Source organism: Acanthochromis polyacanthus, chromosome 8 (genome assembly GCF_021347895.1).
Source record: "Acanthochromis polyacanthus isolate Apoly-LR-REF ecotype Palm Island chromosome 8, KAUST_Apoly_ChrSc, whole genome shotgun sequence".
NCBI lineage: Eukaryota > Metazoa > Chordata > Actinopteri > Pomacentridae > Acanthochromis > Acanthochromis polyacanthus.
Genome location: NC_067120.1, coordinates 13,290,867 through 13,315,925, shown reverse-complemented (window position 1 = coordinate 13,315,925; position 25,059 = coordinate 13,290,867). Strand labels below are relative to the sequence as shown.

At 43.3% G+C, this 25,059-nt stretch overlaps 3 protein-coding genes across 3 annotated transcripts; all 3 read left to right on the top strand.

Annotated features, from left to right (window-relative positions):
• Positions 1 to 3,367: 3,367 nt before the first annotated feature.
• LOC127535093 (mucin-2) lies at positions 3,368 to 11,846 on the top strand (the record flags this gene model as incomplete). The annotated part of the gene is made up of 8 exons (XM_051952080.1): positions 3,368 to 3,388; positions 3,553 to 3,732; positions 3,986 to 4,225; positions 4,309 to 4,465; positions 7,171 to 7,227; positions 8,851 to 10,171; positions 10,276 to 10,298; positions 11,200 to 11,846. Coding segments are annotated over exons 1-8 (2,646 nt in total), but the record flags the coding sequence as incomplete, so codon positions are not given.
• A 2,043-nt stretch (positions 11,847 to 13,889) lies between these two features.
• LOC127535092 (mucin-2-like) lies at positions 13,890 to 17,899 on the top strand (the record flags this gene model as incomplete). Its single annotated transcript, XM_051952079.1, has 4 exons — positions 13,890 to 15,523; positions 15,716 to 16,830; positions 16,891 to 17,269; positions 17,857 to 17,899. Coding segments are annotated over 4 exons (3,171 nt in total), but the record flags the coding sequence as incomplete, so codon positions are not given.
• Positions 17,900 to 18,081: 182 nt separating this feature from the next.
• LOC110950323 (intestinal mucin-like protein) lies at positions 18,082 to 22,689 on the top strand. Its single transcript, XM_051951536.1, has 18 exons — positions 18,082 to 18,249; positions 18,417 to 18,591; positions 18,692 to 18,939; positions 19,106 to 19,289; positions 19,376 to 19,583; positions 19,695 to 19,870; positions 20,042 to 20,111; positions 20,310 to 20,410; positions 20,502 to 20,533; positions 20,632 to 20,809; positions 20,918 to 21,022; positions 21,129 to 21,169; positions 21,303 to 21,425; positions 21,556 to 21,654; positions 21,777 to 21,905; positions 22,002 to 22,041; positions 22,122 to 22,245; positions 22,341 to 22,689. Exons 1-18 carry the CDS (start codon positions 18,127 to 18,129, stop codon positions 22,549 to 22,551), a joined length of 2,367 nt encoding a protein of 788 aa, XP_051807496.1. The 5' UTR covers positions 18,082 to 18,126; the 3' UTR covers positions 22,552 to 22,689.
• Positions 22,690 to 25,059: the final 2,370 nt, after the last annotated feature.

The following is a 25,059-nucleotide window of genomic DNA, read 5'->3' as shown; positions in this document are numbered from 1 at the left end:
ATGTTTGGTCTGACCTGGGAATGCCACAAGATCCCCCATGAGGAGCTGGAAAGCACTGATATGTGGAGGGAGGTCTGGAACAGCTTGCTTAATGTGCTGTTACTCTGGATAAGCAGCAGAAAATGAATGGATTTTCAATTTACTACAGAAAATGCCGCCCAACAGAAAATTTCAATATCTTTGGCTGTTAGCCCCATTGTCTTCTGAAACCCATGAATCCCGACCAGCAAACAAATCATAAGTGTGGTTTCACTCAGTATTTGGCTGTCTATATAGAAATGCTTACATGATGATTTCAGTTTTATTCTGATTTCCTTGTGAAATATTTGGTTTCTTCAGGTTTATGTGGGAACTACAACATGGTTCTGTCTGATGACATGAAGACTCCTCAGGAGATCATTGAGGGAACTGCAGCAACTTTTAGTAACTCCTGGAAGGCCAACCTCATGTGCCAAGACAGAGCGGAACGACTGGATGACCCCTGTTCTCTCAGTGTGGAAAATGGTAGCTAAAAGTAGTTGTTTTATGTGTCAGTCAAGTGCACTGATTTCTATGTTGGACGTGAAAACATTTTTTTTAATGCAACTGAATAGTCCAGTGCAATTTTAGACACTGAAAACTGGGTTGTTGTTGTTGTTTCCCTTATTGAAGAGAGGTACGCCAAACATTGGTGCGGTTTGCTGCTTGGCCCAAACAATACCTTCACACAGTGCCATTCAGTGGTGAATCCTGAGATATACTACAAGGTACAGAAACACCTTTTTGTTTGTCTTTTACTGAATCTGATGGAAATGTAATTCTTTAAAAATGTTTGCTGTTTTCTGCAGCGATGCACTTATGCGAGCTGTAACTGTGAGAAGAGTGAGGCCTGCCTGTGTGCCGTTTTCTCCTCCTACGCAAGAGCTTGTGCATCCAAAGGAGTGTTCTTGATAGACTGGAGAGAGAAAGTGTGTGGTAAGACTTCTTTTATTGTGTTTTGGTACAGTCAAGTAATAATTTTTGCAGTTCGATTAAAATTTTCCCATGTATTCATGAGTCATACAGCTGTTACATGACCATCTTTACATTTTGCACAAAACAGGTAAATACACAGAGAGCTGCCCAGCATCTCAGACCTTCTCTTACAAGCATCAGAGATGCCAGTTGACTTGTAAATCATTGGGCTCAGTACAGCAGAGCTGCACCTCTGACTTCTTGCCCGTGGATGGCTGCTCCTGCTCTGAGGGTCTCTACCAAAATGAAAAAGGTATCTGCGTCCCCATGGAAAAATGTCCCTGTTACCATAACGAAGTGTACATTAAGCCAGGAAAGTCCATCAGCATCAAAGATGAGCACTGGTGAGTCAGCCCAAGACTTCAAATAAATTATCTAAGGATTCAGAATGAGAGCAATGCAAGCAGTATAGAAAGTCTAAAACGAAACTACATTAAGCAACTTTTGATTTTATCTTATGTATTTGGTATCTTTTTCTAGTGTGTGCACCAACGGAGTGCTTCATTGCCGTTCTTGGAGACTCCGCTCATCAGGTCAGTTTTGTTTTTAATCTCCTTTTCTCCTCAATTCGCAGACATTTGGTTGATGCAATGTATATTAAAGCAGTTACTACTGTTGTTACAGCATGCCGTTCTCCAAAAGTATTCTTCAACTGCTCTGCGGCGGTTGCAGAAGAACTGGGACTGCAGTGTGCTCGAACTTGCTTAAATCTGGATAGCGATGATTGCGTGAGCTGCTTTTGCTGCTTTGTCTCAGTTAACCTCTAAAATAACTGAGTCTCATTTATTTTTTCTCAATTTAATGTGTGAACAGCATGTTACACAGACCATATGGTCCACAGAAGACAAATACACATTACTTTCCAGACAGTTTTAGACAGCCATTTACAGCGTCAATAATCATAGTGATCCTTCTATCTTCCCAGGATTCCACAGATTGCGAATCTGGCTGTGTGTGTCCTGGTGGCCTCCTTGATGATGGTAAAGGTTCCTGTGTCAAAGCAAATGAGTGTCCATGTCAGCATAATGGCCATCTCTATGTCCCAGGAGCACAAATTCCTAACCAGTGCAATACCTGGTATGATCATATTTTATCAGAGCTATGATATTAAAGGGGAACTTCGTTTTTTTTCAACCTGGGGTCTGTTTTCATATGTCATTTCATACATGTGAGTGATGGAGAAATGAATTTTCGTCATAGCTCCAGTATTTAGCCAGGCAGGCAAGTATGGGGCAACCTGCCCCCCCGTGTTAAAGTGATGCACAACTGTTGCATACTTTTCGCTAGCTGAGCTGCGAAGCTGCCTGCCTGGCTAAATACTGGAGCTATGACGAAAATTCATTTCTCCATCACTCATATGTATGAAATGACATATGAAAACAGACCCCAGGTTGAAAATAAAACGAAGTTCCCCTTTAAAGGGTTAAAAAAAAGTATTGTCATAGTTCTATGTATTTTTTTATGGCAGTTTTCAAAACAGTGTTTAATATTTAACCATCTGTGATACATCCAGTACCTGCAAAGGTGGAAAGTGGAAGTGCACAGAAGAAAAATGTCCAGGAACTTGCATTATTTATGGAAGTGGTCACTATGAAACATTTGACCAACAAACATATGGATTTCAAGGATATTGTGCCTATGTTGCTGTCAAGGTAAATAATACATGTTGAACTCATTCAAATACTGTGTCTGATATCTGCCTCCCCTTCACTCATTCAGTACTCAGCCAGTAAACTGAGATTTTGAACACTAATCGTCCTCAGTTTGCATCATCTCTGACAGCTTTTGAGTCACACAACTGTAATTTTGTTATGTATAAAATGTAGTGCATTAAGGTGTGTAGTTGTAAGAAGAAAGTAGGCACTTGGCAGAGAGAAGTACAGCTACCTTTAACCAAAGTTCTTAGTTTTATCGAGATCTGGAAGACTGAGAATCTCCAGACATATGTCGATGACACATTTAGACACTTAGTGTTGTGTCCTACATTGTAAACAGTGTAATGATTTCAGAAACAGTCAATGTACCTTCTGTCAAGAGGTACCTAAGAAGTTCTTACCATTAAGGGTAAAATAGTCAATACATGATACTGAAAAAAAATTTACTTGAAGGTGAGTAATTGTCATAATAAGGAATATGAATCGCAAGTGCAGATAAGTGTATGACTTTTCTTTCCTGCAGGAATGAATGACACATTTATCCTAATGTAAGCTCTAGTTTTATTCTGAAATATTATAGTAAAGGTGAAGCTGAAGTTTAATTTTATTGTTGATTTCTGCTCTTGAGAAAACGCACAAAATGTTTATCGAATCTCTTTCCTTTAAGAACAACTGTGGCAACAAACAAGTGCAGGATAAATTTGGAGTTATTACAGAAAATGTACCATGTGGAACTACAGGCACCACATGCTCCAAAACTGTCAGAATTCACCTGGGGGTAAGATCTCACATGAACTGTTAAGTTTTGACTGATCTGTTAAGTTTTCTTTGTTTACATAATTATAGCAGTCAACTGGTTTCTAACATTGCAGCACAAGCTATATAAATCTCCTTTGCATTCCAGCGAAAAGAAATCAAACTCTCAAAGGGTAAATATGAAGAGACGGATCTAGGCAATGGCACTGAGATTCAATACAAAATAAGGAAGGTCGGCTTGTATCTGGTCGTAGAGTCTGACATTGGTTTGGCAGTGATGTGGGATCGCAAAACAACTGTTCGCATCCTACTGGAACCGCAGCACAGCGTGAGTCACAGCAATTGTTTTGATGATGATGACTGAAACCTCTTATGTTAAGACTTTAGAAATACTTTTGTCTCATCTGACCAGTAGCTGTTTTTGCTGATCATTTTCTTATCCCACATATAAAGATTTGGGCCAGCGAAATTCTTGAGGCACTTTTTTCAATATTCATAAAATCGAAAGTGAAAATAATATTCAGTTTGTTAGTGTAATATAAGTGTCTAATCCTGAGTGACTCTTTGGTGTGGTTGTACAGGGAGAGGTTTGTGGCCTCTGTGGAAATTTTGATGGTGATGGACAGAATGACTTCACCACCTCCGGTCAGCTGGTTGTGAGCAATCCATTAGAATTTGCCAACAGCTGGAAAGTGTCCAGCAACTGCCCAGATGTGGAAGTGAATGTTAATCCTTGTGAAGCAACACCAAATCGACATCACTGGGCAAAAATGAAGTGCAGCATTATAACTGGACAAACATTCAAAGACTGCCACAACCAGGTAATGAGTTGTTTGTACTGTAACTGAAAATATTAAACCCATTTTTGAAAATCTTTAATCAACCACTGTGAATGATTTAACAGGTTGATCCCCGTCCATTTCATGACAACTGCGTGAAAGACTCGTGTGCCTGTGACTCTGGAGGAGACTGCGAGTGTTTCTGCACAGCTGTTGCAGCTTACGCTCAAGCTTGTAATGAGGCCGGTGTTTGTGTTGCATGGAGAACTCCAGACATCTGTCGTAAGTAAACTATGTTTAATTTTTCAACCTCATCTGAATGAAGACATTGTTTGTGGTTCCCGATATCCCGATGTTCTGTGGGTTTTGAGTCTGGACTTTTGGTTAGGCCACTGAAGGACAGTTGTAAATTTGTGTGAAGCCTTTCAAGTCTTGCCTTGGTTGTATACTTTGGATAATTGTTAGGCTCATAGCTGAACCATTGTCCAATCTCAGGTCACTGCAGTCTAGGGAGGGGTTTTCTTCAAGAGCTTCTCTGTGGTTGCTACGTTTATTTTCTGAGAAGTGACCTCATAGCACGATGCTGCCACCACGCTTTAGTGTAGGGATGGTATGAGCAGATGATAAGCACTGCTCTTCAACAGAGTTATGCTCAGAGAGTTCAACATTTGACGCCTGAAATCAGAGAATCGTTTCTCTCTGAACTCAGGGTTTTCAAATTGCTGTTTGTAAACTTCAGGTGGGCTGCTATGTGTCTTTAAACAAAGTTGGTTGTCTTTATAGGAGTTTTCAATTCAGTTCAAACACTTTATTTATCCCCAAGAGGCAACTAAAGGCACAAAGAGCAGCATCAACAAAGAACAGGACAAGAACATCAGATTAAATTATCCCCCATCTTCTGAGATAATTTCTTAAGTTCTGAAATGTTACAGTGACAGTTGGATTCCTGGCCAAGGACCTACTTTCTTAGTTACCCAGTTTGACTGCATGGCTAATTCTACAGCGCTCGATTTAGACGGTCGCCAGGTCGCCATTTGCAACTAAAAACCGATTTTGGCGACCAAAAATGACAAAAAACACGCTGGTTTGTGGCCCAAATATTTTGATTTGGGCTACTGACCTCCAAATCCAACTTTCAGGGATGGCAATTTTCCGCGGATCCGCGGATTTCCGCCGATTTAATTTCAAATTTGAACACTTTATTGTCGCTGATGTTAACGTCGTTAACATCTCGTGAACTCCGTTGGATCCAGAACCAGCCCAGAATGTGGTGGCGGCATCCGGAGGACAGCACCAACTGAGCCTGAGCCTGAGCACTGCGAACGGAAAGCACCAAGCCACCGGAGCTGTCATTTTTAACTTGCCGGGTCCGCCGGCTGCTCTCCCCGGTCACAGACTGCTCAGACTCCCCGGCTGGCTAGTTATCCCCCGCTAGCTGCTTGGCTAACACTTGCTGCTCCTCGCCGCTCATCTGCCCGGGACAAACCGCACCTGTTCCGGCTGTCAACGTCCCAGTCGCCCGCTAGGAGCTCCGGACAATGCGCTGCTCATTTGTGGGTGATTTTTCACGGCCGTTGGGGGTTTTAAGGCACACTTTGCCCAGCGACCAGTGATAGCTCGGCGGCTCCAGCTAACAAGTGACGTGGAGGAGGAACTGGATTCCCCCCTCCCCCCCAAAAAAATTAGGATTAATTTTTTTGGCCACTAAAAGTTGATTTTGGCTCCTAAAAATGTCTAAATTGACGTATGTTGGTGGCCCAAAAAATGTCATTTGGGCGACCGGACCTCTCGGCCTTAAATCGAGCGCTGTTCTAGAAGAAGTCCTGGTGGTTGCAAACTTCTTCCATTTCACAGTTGTTGAGGCCACTGTGCACCAGACAAAACTTAGTTTTAGATGTGATTTTATACTCTTGTTCTGATCTATGCCTCGCCACAGTTTTACAGTGTAGGTCTACAGAGAATTCCTGGACTTTGTGCTTGCTTCTTGTCCTGACATGTATAACAGTGAGATCTTCTGGACAAGTGTGTGTCTTTCTAAACTCCACTGAGTTTGTCATGGGTGTTTTCCAGTCAAGTTCTTGTCACATGTATAGGATTAAAGCAACCCTGTGCACCTGACCACAGTACAGAGCGCCATGGCAGATTTTCTGACGAGTTTTATGAATGAGAGATTTCAGATATTTGATTTTTAAGAAATTTTCAATATGCTCATTTTGTCATGGGGGGTAATTGCGTATGGGCAACTCATTAAAAAATAAATCTACAACTTTAAAAAATGAAGAAAAAACAAAAGGGCCTTACCGCTTTCTTAATTGGGTGCATTTAACTATGGTTCACTATTCCGTGCTTGACACACAACATCCTATATTCTAACTGGTTCATTTGTGTTACATATAGTATTTATATGTATATGTTATAGAGTTTGTGTGCATCAGTGCATGTGTTTGTGCATATAACGCCATTTGTCTTTTATATACTCAATTTAAGAGCAAATAAATCAAACACAATGCTGAAAATGTGTCATTGTTATGATCTTTTAGTTGTATACTCTTCATTTTCTTGTATTGCTGTTATTGTTTTCTTTACTGTGGAGTAAGTTATAAATTCCCAAAAATAGCATTGCTAAAATGTTCAGTCCTTGGGTATAAAAAAGATTTACTGTGTGAAGGTGAGGTATTAGAATAGAAATTATAAAGGGAAATTTACCTATTTAAATCAATATTTCCAAAAACTATAACATAGCTTGTATCAATTCTTTGTAGCTGTCTTTTGTGATTACTACAACAGCCCAGACGACTGCAAGTGGCACTACAACCCTTGTCACACTCCTTGCTACAAGACATGTTTGAATCCACAAGGAATTTGTAGCAATCCAATACCCAACCTAGAAGGTAAGAGGTTACCTAGGACCCGCTGTCTCACATTACATCAGACAATTTTGCCAGTCAAAAAATATAATATAATGTTTTCTGATGTGACATTTACAGGCTGTTACCCTGTATGCCCAGAAGATAAACCTATATTTAATGAGAAGAACCAGACATGTGTGGACATATGTCCCTGCATTTACAACGGAACTGTATATGAAGAAAATGAAGTTATTTACAATGTGACCGACAATTTGGGAATGTGTTACTATGCAATCTGCATTAATGCAACAGTGGTAGATGGAAAGGAACCGTGCCCTATTACAACCCCAACGACAACTTCAGGCCCAACGACGACTACAGCAATTTCAACCCCAAGAACCCAGTCTCCTACGACAACTGCAGGACCAACTGCAACAACTACAATTCCAACCACCCAACCTCCGACTACAACTCGAGTTCCAACCACAACCACAGCAATTACAACCAAACCACCTACTCCAACTGCAGGTTCAACCACAACCGCAACATCTACATCTCCAACAACCCAACCTCCGACTACAACTGCAGGTCCAACCACAACATCTACAACTCCAACAACCCAATCTTCCACTCCAACTCCAGTTGAAACCACAACAGCTACAACCAAACCTCCTACTACAACTGCAGGTCCAACAACAACCACAACATCTACAACTAAAACAACCCAACCTCCTACTACAACTGCAGGTCCAACCACAACATCTACACCTCCAACAACCCAACCTCCTACTACAACTGCAGGTCCAACAACAACCACAACATCTACACCTCCAACAACCCAACCTCCTACTACAACTGCAGGTCCAACAACAACCACAACATATACACCTCCAACAACCCAACCTCCTACTACATCTGCAGGTCCAACAACAACCACAACATCTACAACTCCAACAACCCAACCTCCGAGTACAACTGCAGGTCCAACCACAACATCTACACCTCCAACAGCCCAACCTCCTACTACAACTGCAGGTCCAACCACAACCACAACATCTACACCTCCAACAACCCAACTTCCTACTACAACTGCAGGTCCAACAACAACCACAACATCTACAGCTCCAACAACCCAACCTCCTTCTACAACTGCAGGTCCAACAACAACCACTACATCTACACCTCCAACAACCCAACCTCCTACTACAACTGCAGGTCCAACAACAACCACAACATCTACAATTCCACCAACCCATCCTCCTACTACAACTGCAGGTCCAACCACAACATCTACACCTTCAACAACCCAACCTCCTACTCCAACTGCAGGTCCAACCACAACCACAACATCTACACCTCCAACAACCCAACCTCCTACTACAACTGCAGGTCCAACAACAACCACAACATCTACAACTCCAACAACCCAACCTCCTACTACAACTGCAGGTCCAACCACAACCACAACATCTACACCTCCAACAACCCAACCTCCTACTACAACTGCAGGTCCAACAACAACCACAACATCTACAACTCCAACAACCCAACCTCCTACTACAACTGCAGCACCAACCACAACTAATCCTTGTATCACGTGTGAGTGGTCAGACTGGTATAATGTGCATGATCCAAGTACAGATCACAGTGACTGGGAAACATATGAGAATATCACAAACAGTGGTCTACAAATATGTGACAAACGCTGGATCATTGATTGTCGAGCTGTTCATGTCCCGGACATGGACTTCAATGACTATATAACTCAAACTGGCCAAACTGTTACTTGTGATGTGAATTATGGATTGATATGTAAAGCAGAGGACCAGTCAAGACCTCCACGAAAGTGCTTTGACTACAAAATCAGAGTATGTTGTGAAGTAAATATATGTGGATCGACAATTCCAAGTACAGGCTTAACCCCAACCACGACAATCACCACATCAACATCCCAACCTCCTACCACAACTGTAGGTCCAACCACAACATCTACAACTCCAAAAACCCAACCTCCTACTACAACTGCAGGGCCAACAACAACCACAACATCTACACCTCCAACAACCCAACCTCCTACTACAACTGCAGGTCCAACCACAACATCTACACCTCCAACAACCCAACCTCCTACTACAACTGCAGGTCCAACAACAACCACAACATCTACACCTCCAACAACCCAACCTCCTACTGCAACTGCAGGTCCAAAAACAACCACAACATCTACACCTCCAACAACCCAACCTCCTACTACAACTGCAGGTCCAACAACAACCACAACATCGACAACTCCACCAACCCAACCTCCTACTGCAACTGCAGGTCCAACAACAACCACAACATCGACACCTCCAACAACCCAACCTCCTACTACAACTGCAGGTCCAACAACAACCACAACATCGACAAATCCAACAACCCAACCTCCTACTACAACTGCAGGTCCAACCACAACATCTACAACTCCAACAACCCAACCTCCGACTGCAACTGCAGGTCCAACAACAACCACAACATCGACAACTCCAACAACCCAACCTCCTACTACAACTGCAGGTCCAACCACAACATCTCCAACTCCAACAACCCAACCTCCTACTACAACTGCAGGTCCAACCACAACCACAAGATCAACACCACCAACAACCCAACCTCCTACTACAACTGCAGGTCCAACAACAACCACAACATCTACACCTCCAACAACCCAACCTCCTACTACATCTGCAGGTCCAACAACAACCACAACATCGACAACTCCAACAACCCAACCTCCTACTACAACTGCAGGTCCAACAACAACCACAACATCTACACCTCCAACAACCCAACCTCCTACTACAACTGCAGGTCCAACAACAACCACAACATCTACAACTCCAACAACCCAACCTCCTACTATAACTGCAGGTCCAACCACAACCACAACATCTACACCTCCAACAACCCAACCTCCTACGACAACTGCAGGTCCAACAACAACCACAACATCTACACCTCCAACAACCCAACCTTCTACTATAACTGCAGGTCCAACCACAACCACAACATCTACACCTCCAACAACCCAGCCTCCTACTACAACTGCAGGTCCAACAACAACCACAACATCTACAACTCCAACAACCCAACCTCCTACTACAACTACACGTCCAACCACAACCACAAGATCAACACCAACAACAACCCAACCTCCTACTACGACTGCAGGTCCAACAACAACCACAACATCTACAACTCCAGCAACCAAACCTCCTACGACAACTGCAGGTCCAACAACAACCACAAGGTCAACACCACCAACAACCCAACCTCCTACTACAACTGCAGGTCCAACCACAACCACAAGATCAACACCACCAACAACCCAACCTCCTACTACAACTGCAGGTCCAACAACAACCACAACATCTACAAATCCAACAACACAACCTCCTACTACAACTGCAGGTCCAACCACAACATCTACACCTCCAACAGCCCAACCTCCTACTACAACTGCAGGTCCAACCACAACCACAACATCTACACCTCCAACAACCCAACCTCCTACTACAACTGCAGGTCCAACAACAACCACAACACCTACAGCTCCAACAACCCAACCTCCTACTACAACTGCAGGTCCAACAACAACCACAACATCTACAACTCCAACAACCCAACCTCCTACAACAACTGCAAGTCCAACAACAACCACAACATCTACAATTCCACCAACCCATCCTCCTACTACAACTGCAGGTCCAACCACAACATCTACACCTCCAACAACCCAACCTCCTACTACAACTGCAGGTCCAACCACAACCACAACATCTACACCTCCAACAACCCAACCTCCTACTACAACTGCAGGTCCAACAACAACAACAACAACATCTACACCTCCAACAACCCAACCTCCTACTACAACTGCAGGTCCAACCACATCAACAACCACAACATCTACACCTCCAACAACCCAACCTCCTACTACAACTGCAGGTCCAACAACAACCACAACATCTACAACTCCAACAACCCAACCTCCTACTACAACTGTAGGTCCAACAACAACCACAACATCTACACCTCCAACAACCCAACCTCCTACTACAACTGCAGGTCCAACCACATCCACAACATCTACAACTCCAACAACCCAACCTCCTACTACAACTGCAGGTCCAACAACAACCACAACATCTCCAACTCAAACAACCCAACCTCCTACTACAACTGCAGGTCCAACCACAACATCTACACCTCCAACAACACAACCTCCTACTACAACTGCAGGTCCAACAACAACCACAACATCTACACCTCCAACAACCCAACCTCCTACTACAACTGCAGGTCCAACCACAACCACAACATCTACAACTCCAACAACCCAACCTCCTACTACAACTGCAGGTCCAACCACATCAACAACCACAACATCTTCACCTCCAACAACCCAACCTCCTACTACAACTGCAGGTCCAACAACAACCACAACATCTACAACTGCAACAACCCAACCTCCTACTACAACTGCAGGTCCAACAACAACCACAACATCTACACCTCCAACAACCCAACCTCCCACTACAACTGCAGGTCCAACAACAACCACAACATCTACAACTCCAACAACCCAACCTCCTACTACAACTGCAAGTCCAACCACAACATCTACACCTCCAACAACACAACCTCCTACTACAACTGCAGGTCCAACAACAACCACAACATCTACACCTCCAACAACCCAACCTCCTACTACAACTGCAGGTCCACCAACAACCACAACATCGACAACCCCAACAACCCAACCTCCTACTACAACTGCAGGTCCAACAACAACCACAACATCGACACCTCCAACAGCCCAACCTCCTACTAAAACTGCAGGTCCAACCACAACAATTACAACACCAACAACTGGAACTACTATCAAAACGGGAGGCCCAACCACAAAAACACCGACACCAACTGCAAAACCACTCGTATCTGGGACAACACCTGAATCCACAACAGCTACGACTACAATACACAAACCTCCCACAACAACAGCAGGCCCAACCACAACAATTACAACTCCAACAACCCAACCTTCTACTCCAACTGCAGGTCCAACAACAACCACAACATCTACAACTCCAACAACCCAACCTCCTACTACAACTGCAGGTCCAACAACAACCACAACATCTACACCTCCAACAACCCAACCTCCTACTACAACTGCAGGTCCAACAACAACCACAACATCTACAACTCCAACAACCCAACCTCCTACTACAACTGCAGGTCCAACCACATCAACAACCACAACATCTACACCTCCAACAACCCAACCTCCTACTACAACTGCAGGTCCAACAACAACCACAACATCTACAACTCCAACAACCCAACCTCCTACTACAACTGCAGGTCCAACAACAACCACAACATCTACACCTCCAACAACCCAACCTCCTACTACAACTGCAGGTCCAACCACAACCACAACATCTACAACTCCAACAACCCAACCTCCTACTACAACTGCAGTTCCAACCACAACCACAACATCTACAACTCCAACAACCCAACCTCCTACTACAACTGCAGGTCCAACCACATCAATAACCACAACATCTACACCTCCAACAACCCAACCTCCTACTACAACTGCAGGTCCAACCACAACCACAACATCTGCAACTCCAACAACCCAACCTCCTACTACAACTGCAGGTCCAACCACATCAACAACCACAACATCTACACCTCCAACAACCCAACCTCCTACTACAACTGCAGGTCCAACAACAACCACAACATCTACAACTCCAACAACCCAACCTTCTACTCCAACTGCAGGTCCAACAACAACCACAACATCTACACCTCCAACAACCCAACCTCCTACTACAACTGCAGGTCCAACCACATCAACATCCACAACATCTACAACTCCAACAACCCAACCTCCTACTACAACTGCAGGTCCAACCACAACCACAACATCTACACCTCCAACAACCCAACCTCCTACTACAACTGCAGGTCCAACAACAACCACAACATCTACAACTCCAACAACCCAACCTTCTACTCCAACTGCAGGTCCAACAACAACCACAACATCTACACCTCCAACAACCCAACCTCCTACTACAACTGCAGGTCCAACAACAACCACAACATCTACAACTCCAACAACCCAACCTCCTACTACAACTGCAGGTCCAACCACAACCACAACATCTACAACTCCAACAACCCAACCTCCTACTCCAACTGCAGGTCCAACCACATCAACAACCACAACATCTACACCTCCAACAACCCAACCTCCTACTACAACTGCAGGTCCAACAACAACCACAACATCTACAACTCCAACAACCCAACCTCCTACTACAACTGCAGGTCCAACAACAACCACAACATCTACACCTCCAACAACCCAACCTCCTACTACAACTGCAGGTCCAACAACAACCACAACATCTACAACTCCAACAACCCAACCTCCTACTACAACTGCAGGTCCAACAACAACCACAACATCTACACCTCCAACAACCCAACCTCCTACTACAACTGCAGGTCCAACCACAACCACAACATCTACACCTCCAACAACCCAACCTCCTACTACAACTGCAGGTCCAACAACAACCACAACATCTACAACTCCAACAACCCAACCTTCTACTCCAACTGCAGGTCCAACAACAACCACAACATCTACACCTCCAACAACCCAACCTCCTACTACAACTGCAGGTCCAACCACAACCACAACATCTACAACTCCAACAACCCAACCTCCTACTACAACTGCAGGTCCAACCACAACCACAACATCTACAACTCCAACAACCCAACCTCCTACTCCAACTGCAGGTCCAACCACATCAACAACCACAACATCTACACCTCCAACAACCCAACCTCCTACTACAACTGCAGGTCCAACAACAACCACAACATCTACAACTCCAACAACCCAACCTCCTACTACAACTGCAGGTCCAACAACAACCACAACATCTACACCTCCAACAACCCAACCTCCTACTACAACTGCAGGTCCAACCACAACCACAACATCTACAACTCCAACAACCCAACCTCCTACTACAACTGCAGGTCCAACCACATCAACAACCACAACATCTACACCTCCAACAACCCAACCTCCTACTACAACTGCAGGTCCAACAACAACCACAACATCTACAACTCCAACAACCCAACCTCCTACTACAACTGCAGGTCCAACAACAACCACAACATCTACACCTCCAACAACCCAACCTCCTACTACAACTGCAGGTCCAACCACAACCACAACATCTACACCTCCAACAACCCAACCTCCTACTACAACTGCAGGTCCAACAACAACCACAACATCTACAACTCCAACAACCCAACCTTCTACTCCAACTGCAGGTCCAACAACAACCACAATATCTACACCTCCAACAACCCAACCTCCTACTACAACTGCAGTTCCAACCACAACCACAACATCTACAACTCCAACAACCCAACCTCCTACTACAACTGCAGGTCCAACCACATCAATAACCACAACATCTACACCTCCAACAACCCAACCTCCTACTACAACTGCAGGTCCAACCACAACCACAACATCTACAACTCCAACAACCCAACCTCCTACTACAACTGCAGGTCCAACAACAACCACAACATCTACACCTCCAACAACCCAACCTCCTACTACAACTGCAGGTCCAACCACAACCACAACATCTACACCTCCAACAACCCAACCTCCTACTACAACTGCAGGTCCAACAACAACCACAACATCTACAACTCCAACAACCCAACCTTCTACTCCAACTGCAGGTCCAACAACAACCACAATATCTACACCTCCAACAACCCAACCTCCTACTACAACTGCAGGTCCAACCACAACCACAACATCTACAACTCCAACAACCCAACCTCCTACTACAACTGCAGGTCCAACCACAACCACAACATCTACAACTCCAACAACCCAACCTCCTACTCCAACTGCAGGTCCAACCACATCAACAACCACAACATCTACACCTCCAACAACCCAACCTCCTACTACAACTGCAGGTCCAACAACAACCACAACATCTACAACTCCAACAACCCAACCTCCTACTACAACTGCAGGTCCAACAACAACCACAACATCTACACCTCCAACAACCCAACCTCCTACTACAACTGCAGGTCCAACCACAACCACAACATCTACAACTCCAACAACCCAACCTCCTACTACAACTGCAGGTCCAACCACATCAACAACCACAACATCTACACCTCCAACAACCCAACCTCCTACTACAACTGCAGGTCCAACAACAACCACAACATCTACACCTCCAACAACCCAACCTCCTACTACAACTGCAGGTCCAACAACAACCACAACATCTACAACTCCAACAACCCAACCTTCTACTCCAACTGCAGGTCCAACAACAACCACAACATCTACACCTCCAACAACCCAACCTCCTACTACAACTGCAGGTCCAACCACAACCACAACATTTACAACTCCAACAACCCAACCTCCTACTCCAACTGCAGGTCCAACAACAACCACAACATCTACACCTCCAACAACCCAACCTCCTACTACAACTGCAGGTCCAACCACATCAACAACCACAACATCTACAACTCCAACAACCCAACCTCCTACTACAACTGCAGGTCCAACCACAACCACAACATCTACACCTCCAACAACCCAACCTCCTACTACAACTGCAGGTCCAACAACAACCACAACATCTACAACTCCAACAACCCAACCTTCTACTCCAACTGCAGGTCCAACAACAACCACAACATCTACACCTCCAACAACCCAACCTCCTACTACAACTGCAGGTCCAACAACAACCACAACATCTACAACTCCAACAACCCAACCTCCTACTACAACTGCAGGTCCAACCACAACCACAACATCTACAACTCCAACAACCCAACCTCCTACTCCAACTGCAGGTCCAACCACATCAACAACCACAACATCTACACCTCCAACAACCCAACCTCCTACTACAACTGCAGGTCCAACAACAACCACAACATCTACACCTCCAACAACCCAACCTCCTATTACAACTGCAGGTCCAACCACAACCACAACATCTACACCTCCAACAACCCAACCTCCTACTACAACTGCAGGTCCAACAACAACCACAACATCTACAACTCCAACAACCCAACCTCCTACTACAACTGCAGGTCCAACAACAACCACAACATCTACACCTCCAACAACCCAACCTCCTACTACAACTGCAGGTCCAACCACAACCACAACATCTACACCTCCAACAACCCAACCTCCTACTACAACTGCAGGTCCAACAACAACCACAACATCTACAACTCCAACAACCCAACCTTCTACTCCAACTGCAGGTCCAACAACAACCACAACATCTACACCTCCAACAACCCAACCTCCTACTACAACTGCAGGTCCAACCACAACCACAACATCTACAACTCCAACAACCCAACCTCCTACTACAACTGCAGGTCCAACCACAACCACAACATCTACAACTCCAACAACCCAACCTCCTACTCCAACTGCAGGTCCAACCACATCAACAACCACAACATCTACACCTCCAACAACCCAACCTCCTACTACAACTGCAGGTCCAACAACAACCACAACATCTACAACTCCAACAACCCAACCTCCTACTACAACTGCAGGTCCAACAACAACCACAACATCTACACCTCCAACAACCCAACCTCCTACTACAACTGCAGGTCCAACCACAACCACAACATCTACAACTCCAACAACCCAACCTCCTACTACAACTGCAGGTCCAACCACATCAACAACCACAACATCTACACCTCCAACAACCCAACCTCCTACTACAACTGCAGGTCCAACAACAACCACAACATCTACAACTCCAACAACCCAACCTCCTACTACAACTGCAGGTCCAACAACAACCACAACATCTACACCTCCAACAACCCAACCTCCTACTACAACTGCAGGTCCAACCACAACCACAACATCTACACCTCCAACAACCCAACCTCCTACTACAACTGCAGGTCCAACAACAACCACAACATCTACAACTCCAACAACCCAACCTTCTACTCCAACTGCAGGTCCAACAACAACCACAATATCTACACCTCCAACAACCCAACCTCCTACTACAACTGCAGGTCCAACCACAACCACAACATCTACAACTCCAACAACCCAACCTCCTACTACAACTGCAGGTCCAACCACAACCACAACATCTACAACTCCAACAACCCAACCTCCTACTACAACTGCAGGTCCAACCACATCAACAACCACAACATCTACACCTCCAACAACCCAACCTCCTACTACAACTGCAGGTCCAACAACAACCACAACATCTACACCTCCAACAACCCAACCTCCTACTACAACTGCAGGTCCAACAACAACCACAACATCTACAACTCCAACAACCCAACCTTCTACTCCAACTGCAGGTCCAACAACAACCACAACATCTACACCTCCAACAACCCAACCTCCTACTACAACTGCAGGTCCAACCACAACCACAACATTTACAACTCCAACAACCCAACCTCCTACTCCAACTGCAGGTCCAACAACAACCACAACATCTACAACTCCAACAACCCAATCTCCTACTCCAACTCCAGGTCCAACCACAACATCAACACCTCCAACAACCCAACCTCCTACTACAACTGCAGTTCCAACCACAACCACAAAATCTGCAACTCCAACTACCCAACCTTCTACTACAACTGCAGGTCCAACCACAACCACAACATCTACAACTCCAGCAGTAGCTAGTCCAACTTTGACTACAAAATGCTTCTGTATTTTTAATGGCGAGGTTTATAACCCAGGTAAACCTAAAATTTTAAAATCAGCTATTGTATTTAAGATGCTGACAAATATCATGTCTTCTTTTTCAAGAACACTCTTTACCTTTTACATCTTCTCTTTGCTTTTTTTCCACAAATTAAGGGGAGGTAATACTTGATAAGGAACACATTGGATCAGGCATTTGTCTGTCTATGATATGTTCCGACGTTTGTGAAATCCACAACACGACTGAAGAGTGTAGGACCACAACCACACCTACATCCACGCTCACACCGACACCCATACCACCTACGTGTCCTGAATGGAATGTCACAGTAAGTCTGTTCTTGTTTGTAGACTTATGCTTACGCTATTTCATGTTGCACTTGAAACTATAACGCCTGTTGATTTTCATTTGTTCAGTTACTTGCTTTCTTACCTTTGCTTTACCAAACACAATTGTCTTAATTTTTTTTCTATTCTTCTTATTGTTTTCTTTTAGCAAAATGAGACCTTCTTCCTGTGCAACTGCACCATGGCCAAGTGTATTGAGAATAATACAATTGAAATAGTTCCATATGAATGTCCGCCCATTCAGAATATAACTTGTACTAATGGAAAGAAACCAGTTCTTGTGTATGATGAGTACTACTGCTGCCAACATTATGTTTGTGACTGTGAGTTATTCTGTAGATGTGTGATATTTCTATTCACTTGTATACATCTCTTTTAAATTCATTTTAGATGTTTACATCTTTTTTTTTGCTTTTTTTCCAGGTGTATGCGAAGGCTGGGGAGATCCTCATTACATAACTTTTGATGGATTCTACTACAGTTATCAAGGGAACTGTACTTATGTTTTAATGGAAGAGATTTTACCAAGACATTACCTGAAAATTTATATTGATAATGTCTTTTGCGATCCCACTGAAGATGTTTCTTGTCCACGATCGCTAATAATATCATATGGATCAGAAGTTGTCACACTTATTAATCATAACCTTCTTGGAGCACCAGAGTTGGAGGTAAAACTGAATTTATATCATTTTTAAAGTTTATAGTATGTTCCGAAATACTTACCAGATTATGTTTAAGGTTCCTGTCATCAGTGTAGATGGCATTTCAATGATTTTTGTAGTGTATTATGCTTTTTATATCCTTTTGAAGACTTATTTTAATTTTTCCCCATAGGCATTGAAAAATGGAATAACTCTTAAACTACCCTATTCACAATATGGTGTTAAAATTGTGAATACTGGCATTAACTTGGTTTTGGAGATCCCTCGCCTACAAGTGATCATTACATTTGGAATAACTGGTTTTAGCGTCACCCTGCCGTTTAAGTCCTTTGGCAGCAACACACAGGGTCATTGTGGTAAGAACCTTTTTGTAGTATATGCATTGGTAAATTAATAGTTTAAGGAAAGACTGCAATATTATCTGTTCTGTGACTGCTGTCAGGAACATGCACCAACAACCAGGCTGATGACTGCATGTTGCCTGGAGGCCAGCTGGTGGAAAGTTGTGCAGTGATGGCGGACTACTGGCCAGCAAAGGATATTTACCAACCCAACTGCTTGGTTCCACCTGTACTACCCACCAGTGTACCTGAACCACCAACCTTAGAACCATGCAACGCAGATTCCATATGTGACCTGCTTTACAACAGGTAGACATGCACTCCACTGTAACAGTTCACCTTTACCTCCACAAAATCGACATATTGCAGTGTAAACACAACGGTGTTATGTATGCATTTGTTTGTCTTTTTCTTTCACAGTCCCTTTGCAGAGTGTCACCCCTTTGTCTCACCAGACAATTTCTACAGAGGTTGTGTTTTTGATAGTTGCCATGTTTCCAATCCAGCAGTAGAGTGTACAAGTTTGCAGACTTATGCTGCTGCTTGTGCTCAGGCCGGAGTTTGCCTCCACTGGAGGAACCACACCACACTATGTGGTAAGCAACCCCTCATTGTTTTATTGTTGAATGTTGGGATCATTCAAATTAGGAGTAAAAGACTTTTTCCTGACTATTAAACAGTCTGACTAAGCTACTGTTTAGAATCTAAAGTAGGTTGGCAGTATGCACTTTAAAAGGAACCAATTGAGTTCTTTTCTTCACCAACAGCCAGTGACTGCCCATCAAACAAAGTGTACAAACCTTGTGGTCCTGCCGAGCAGCCAACCTGCGAAGACAAGTGAGATTTTACAAAACTGAATGCATTCATTTTGCAAGTTAGCATCTCCTGCGACTATGATCCTGACAGAAAGCTACAAAAATATCTGTTTATTGTGGTAGCTAGGCTAGGCGACAGATATAGTATCTAGTTAACTGTGTTTTACAATCTCATAAATAAATAAGTTAACTCTTCTTTCTTTGTTACTTCATTTCACAGTCCCTCTGAACCTACTATGAACTACACCACTGAAGGCTGCTTTTGTCCTGATGGAATGAAACTGTTTAACAAAGAATCTGGAATATGTGTTGAAAAGTGTGGTAAGTGTAGCATATACTCTCTAGTGTTACCATTGAACTGATTGTACCGTATCATTCATGAAATCCAGCCAAACTGTTCATCTTCCAACAGGATGTCTTGATCCTGAGGGTGTTCCTCGTGAGGTGAGTCAAGTCTTCTTTTCTTGTCTTGTCCAGTTAAAATTGTCACCTTTGTTTTTTGCAAGAGACAATGAAGTAATTTTGTTGGTTTATTCCTTAAGTTCAATGAGAGGTTTGAGTACAAATGCCAGGACTGCATCTGTGAGGAGGCCACTAAGACAGTGACTTGCAAGCCTAAGGTGTGCCAAGCACCACCCATAATAAACTGCGCTGGTGCAGGATTTGTCCTGGTCAACCAAACTAATCCATCGGACCCCTGCTGTTCTGCATATGTTTGCCGTAAGAAATGAAGCATCGGTGCACATATGTTTTAATATTTTCTGATATGTACTTGCTGATGACTTTTGGGTGTGGCTCTGAACAATAACTGTTTTATCATATCCACAGAATGTCAAATCAACACTTGCCCAGTCAGCAACAAGAACTGTCCTACTGGATATAAGCCAGTTATCAGTGTTCCTGAAGGAAAATGCTGTCCAGAACAAACATGTGGTGAGCGATTGAACTGAGGTTGAATTTATATAAAAACCTAACAGCCACAGTAACCATTCTGTCACATACTTTATCTTTTCTTTGCTTGTGTTTTACTTATTCCTAGATCCAAAAAGAGTTTGTGTCCACAAAGATGTCGAATACCAGGTGAACAGGAAATGGATGATTTATTGCATGATTTGTTATTACATCAGCTTTTATATAAAATAATCTCTCCTGCACATAGTTATCTGTGACTAAAACAACAGGTGTGAACACATTTCATCTTTTTTTTTGCTAGCCCGGGTCTTCAGTTCCTGCACATGCATGTCAGGATTGTACCTGTAGCAATCAGGTCGACCCAGAATCTGGTCTTTTCAAAATAACTTGTGAGTTTCAGCAATGTAAAGAAACTTGTGACGTGGTAAGAAAATTTAACGCACTTACACTCACAAACAGCAATAACTACAACTTGTGTTTCTCAGAGCATGTTCAGTATGAGGATGAACATTTAAAACTGGCTCCTCTAACTTAAATCCCCCTCTCTCTTTCAGGGATATGAATATGTGGAAACTAGTTCTGATGAATGCTGTGGGAGGTGTGTACAGACACACTGTATCCTCAATGTTAACGGTACTAAGCAGCTCATAGGGGTAAGTGGGATCGTCTTTGTTGGCATCCAAATGTTGCTGTTTTCTAGCCCAAAGCACGTCAGCGTTTTAATATCTGTGTTTACTGCTGTTTGTGTCTGTGCGTCCACCTCACTGCTCTCCAGCAAAAAGAAACCTGGTCACCACCTGAGAATAAGTGTGAGCATTACACCTGCGTTAAGAGCGGTGAGACTTTGGCAACGATCAGTTCACACATTGTCTGCCCGCCATTCCAACAGAGCAACTGCCAACCTGTAAGTCTCCTTTTCCGAAGATGAATGTGGATTATCGTGTCTGTGTGAACAGAAGATAAAACTAATTCTGCTGATGTTGTGTCTTTTTATCTTTAGAACACAATTCAGACTGCAGCAAATGGCTGTTGTAAAGTCTGTAAGTATGAGATTTTTACTTCTTTTTGGTAGAAGGTGTTGAAATGAAAACAACTAACCGTACATCTTTTTCTTGGAAAGGTGTGGAGAAGGAAAAGGGCTGCAAGTTAGCATTCATGAAAACCCGCGTTTCACACAAGGGCTGTCAGTCTGAACAGGAAGTCAATATGCCATATTGTGAAGGATCTTGCAACACTTTCACCATGTAAGAATGTGAATCCCAATATTCTCTAAAAATATTTGGATGTAGTTTGTGCAGATTTTGAGTTATCTAATGAACCCTGCCCCTGCTTTCTTCAGGTACTCTCAGGCAGCAGCGGCTATGCAGCATACATGCTCCTGCTGTAAGGAGACTCGATCCAGCAATCGCACCGTTGACTTGCTCTGTCTGAATGGAGATACGATTCCCTACACATACATGCATGTGGAGGACTGTGGCTGTGGACACACGGACTGCACCAGAGCTGCAGCACCGCCTGCCCGCAGGAAGAGAAGCTTCACGCTGCTGTGATAAAGCACCTGCTGCTGTCACTTTAACTTCAATATTTGTCTGATACAAATATTTCTTTCCATATATTACCAATCACTACACCTCTTACAAAGCAATTGCCATTGTAAAGAGACTATTTATCAACTGATCAAATAAAAAGATGCAACTCAGTTTATGTCTCATCTCCTCCAATATCTTATTTGTTTCAGGAGAGATTTTATTGAAAATCATATTTTTTTGTTGTTACATTCAAATGTTTTACAGTCATTAAAGGAAAGCACTTCCAATTAGTCTCAAATGAAACATTGATACGGTGAACAATACAACTCAGTGGATCAAGCATCCCACACAGGTACATGGACATTTTAAATCAATCAAAATCATCAAAAATTGTAGCATGTAAGGAGAAGAGGTTTATGTATACAAGTTGGTGACTTACCAGCAAAACAGCCCACAAGTGAGCAGCACAAAGTCAGAAACCAAAGAAGTGTTAAGTTTCACTTGACTGTGAATCCTGCTGCGCCACATCTCTGAATGACGATAACTCACAGACAATTCCCGCCTTCCTGGATCACATAGACAGAGATATTTCTTAACTATCATCTCAGCTGAATGTATTGAAACATTCATTTTTCCCACTTTTCACTTTAATAGCACTTTTTTGGACAATATGTCAAAAAAGTTGTCGTATTCCACACTTCCGATCTTCACTATATGATGTTTATTCTGAGTGAAACGTTCAAACTCAGCACTTTATTTTTAGGGTTAGGGAAATCCAATCAAATCACAATATTTTTTATTTGTGCATAATTCTATACATATTTTTCCTTTATTCAAACTTTTTCTCACTTTTGAAGGCAAGAATTTCAAGTAAAGTTTTGTGGGTTTGTGAAGATTTTTTAGATTTGTAAGGTTAATGGTGAAAAGCTCTCTAATTTTGTTGTTTATGTCATGCTTATCTGTATTCAAAATTATCTGGACTATTTTGTGTGCTTTTCTAATGCTAAATCCCCAGCAAAGATTTGCTTTACCTTTTCCCTTATCTTACTGCTGCTAACAATAATAACATTGGACATATTATGACAAAGCAATTTTAACATACCAGAGATATACTTTTATTATCCGGCTGCACTAAACCAAAGAAACACAGATTATGTGCCAGTAAAAAGGAATATAAAGCAATGAAAATGTCTTAGCTCTGAAAACTCTTACCTTTAGCCTCTTGCTACCTGCACACTGAGCTCGATATAATCTTCCACTAATGAGCATGACATTTTCAAATTTAACATCTTGATCTGTTATCTCTGCTCCAGAGCAGGTTTGGTGTTCAGCATAATGTTCCACCACCGTCGCCCTAAAAATCCAGGATTGAACCTGAAGTTACCTTGCTATCCCAAATCTTGCTTCACAGAACAGGCCTCAGGTGGGGGGATGAAACAAAGTAGAACAGAAAAGCAAAACTTTGATATCCATTTCCGGTCATACAGTCCTGCTAATCTTATATTTAAGAGTTATGTTGAGTCATGTTTCCTGTTTCAATGGAATCATATGGGAAACAGAAGCTAGTGCAATGGTTCCCAAACTGGGGGGCGGGGAGTTATGGCAGGGGGGGCTCGGTGACAAGATGGCCAGGTCTGTGTGTGTGTGTGCACATATGTACTGATCTGGAGTTTGGTATTGTTTAAGTAGAAATAAATGATGTCACTTCAATCGTGGATGTGTATTTACATATATTAGTGATACAATTTGCATGCAATAGAGGTCAACCCAGTCAACCAAACTAAATCAAGCAACATTTGAAATTTTGCTGGAAAAACGCGGACCTGGCAACCCTGCCTGGCTAGGCTAAACATACACAAATGATGTATGCTGCAGCGCAAGCTAGCAGAGCATGGAGAAGTTTGTGACAGGAGGACGGCCAGGTAAACGCAAAGCAAATGAATCTACACCAAACCTCACAAGTAAAACAAAGGCAAGAAAGTATGATGAAGCATATCTCGCCCTTGGCTTCACAAGTACAACTGTGGGTAATGAAGAGGCCGCAGTGTGTCGTGTGTCTCAAAATATTAGCTTCTGACAGTATGAAGCCAAATAAGTTAACACCCGTTGCGCTTCACCGGCCCGCCCGCGGGACGCTTTGAGATCTGCATAAACATTTCCTTAAATATCTGAAGCTGCAAACGTGATTATACAAACACTATACACCCATGGAAAGCTTAGATTCTCATGAATCCGCTGGTATAAACCACTTTCAGATGTGATTACCACAGCGGGTAATATAAACATTTCTCCAACAAACAACAAATAACGTAAACAGCACAACTCACCTTTGAAGGCTCATAACTAGTTACAGATGAAAATATTCCCCAAAAAACGGCCATAATCCAACCTTGGACATCCAGACAAAACAAGCCAGTAAAATATTTTGTCCAAAACATGTCTTGAAATCAGTAAACAATCCACAAATAGCTAGTTTTCGTGAACGTGCACCTCGCGCTGCACGTCCCATATTTGAGATAGGCTACAGCA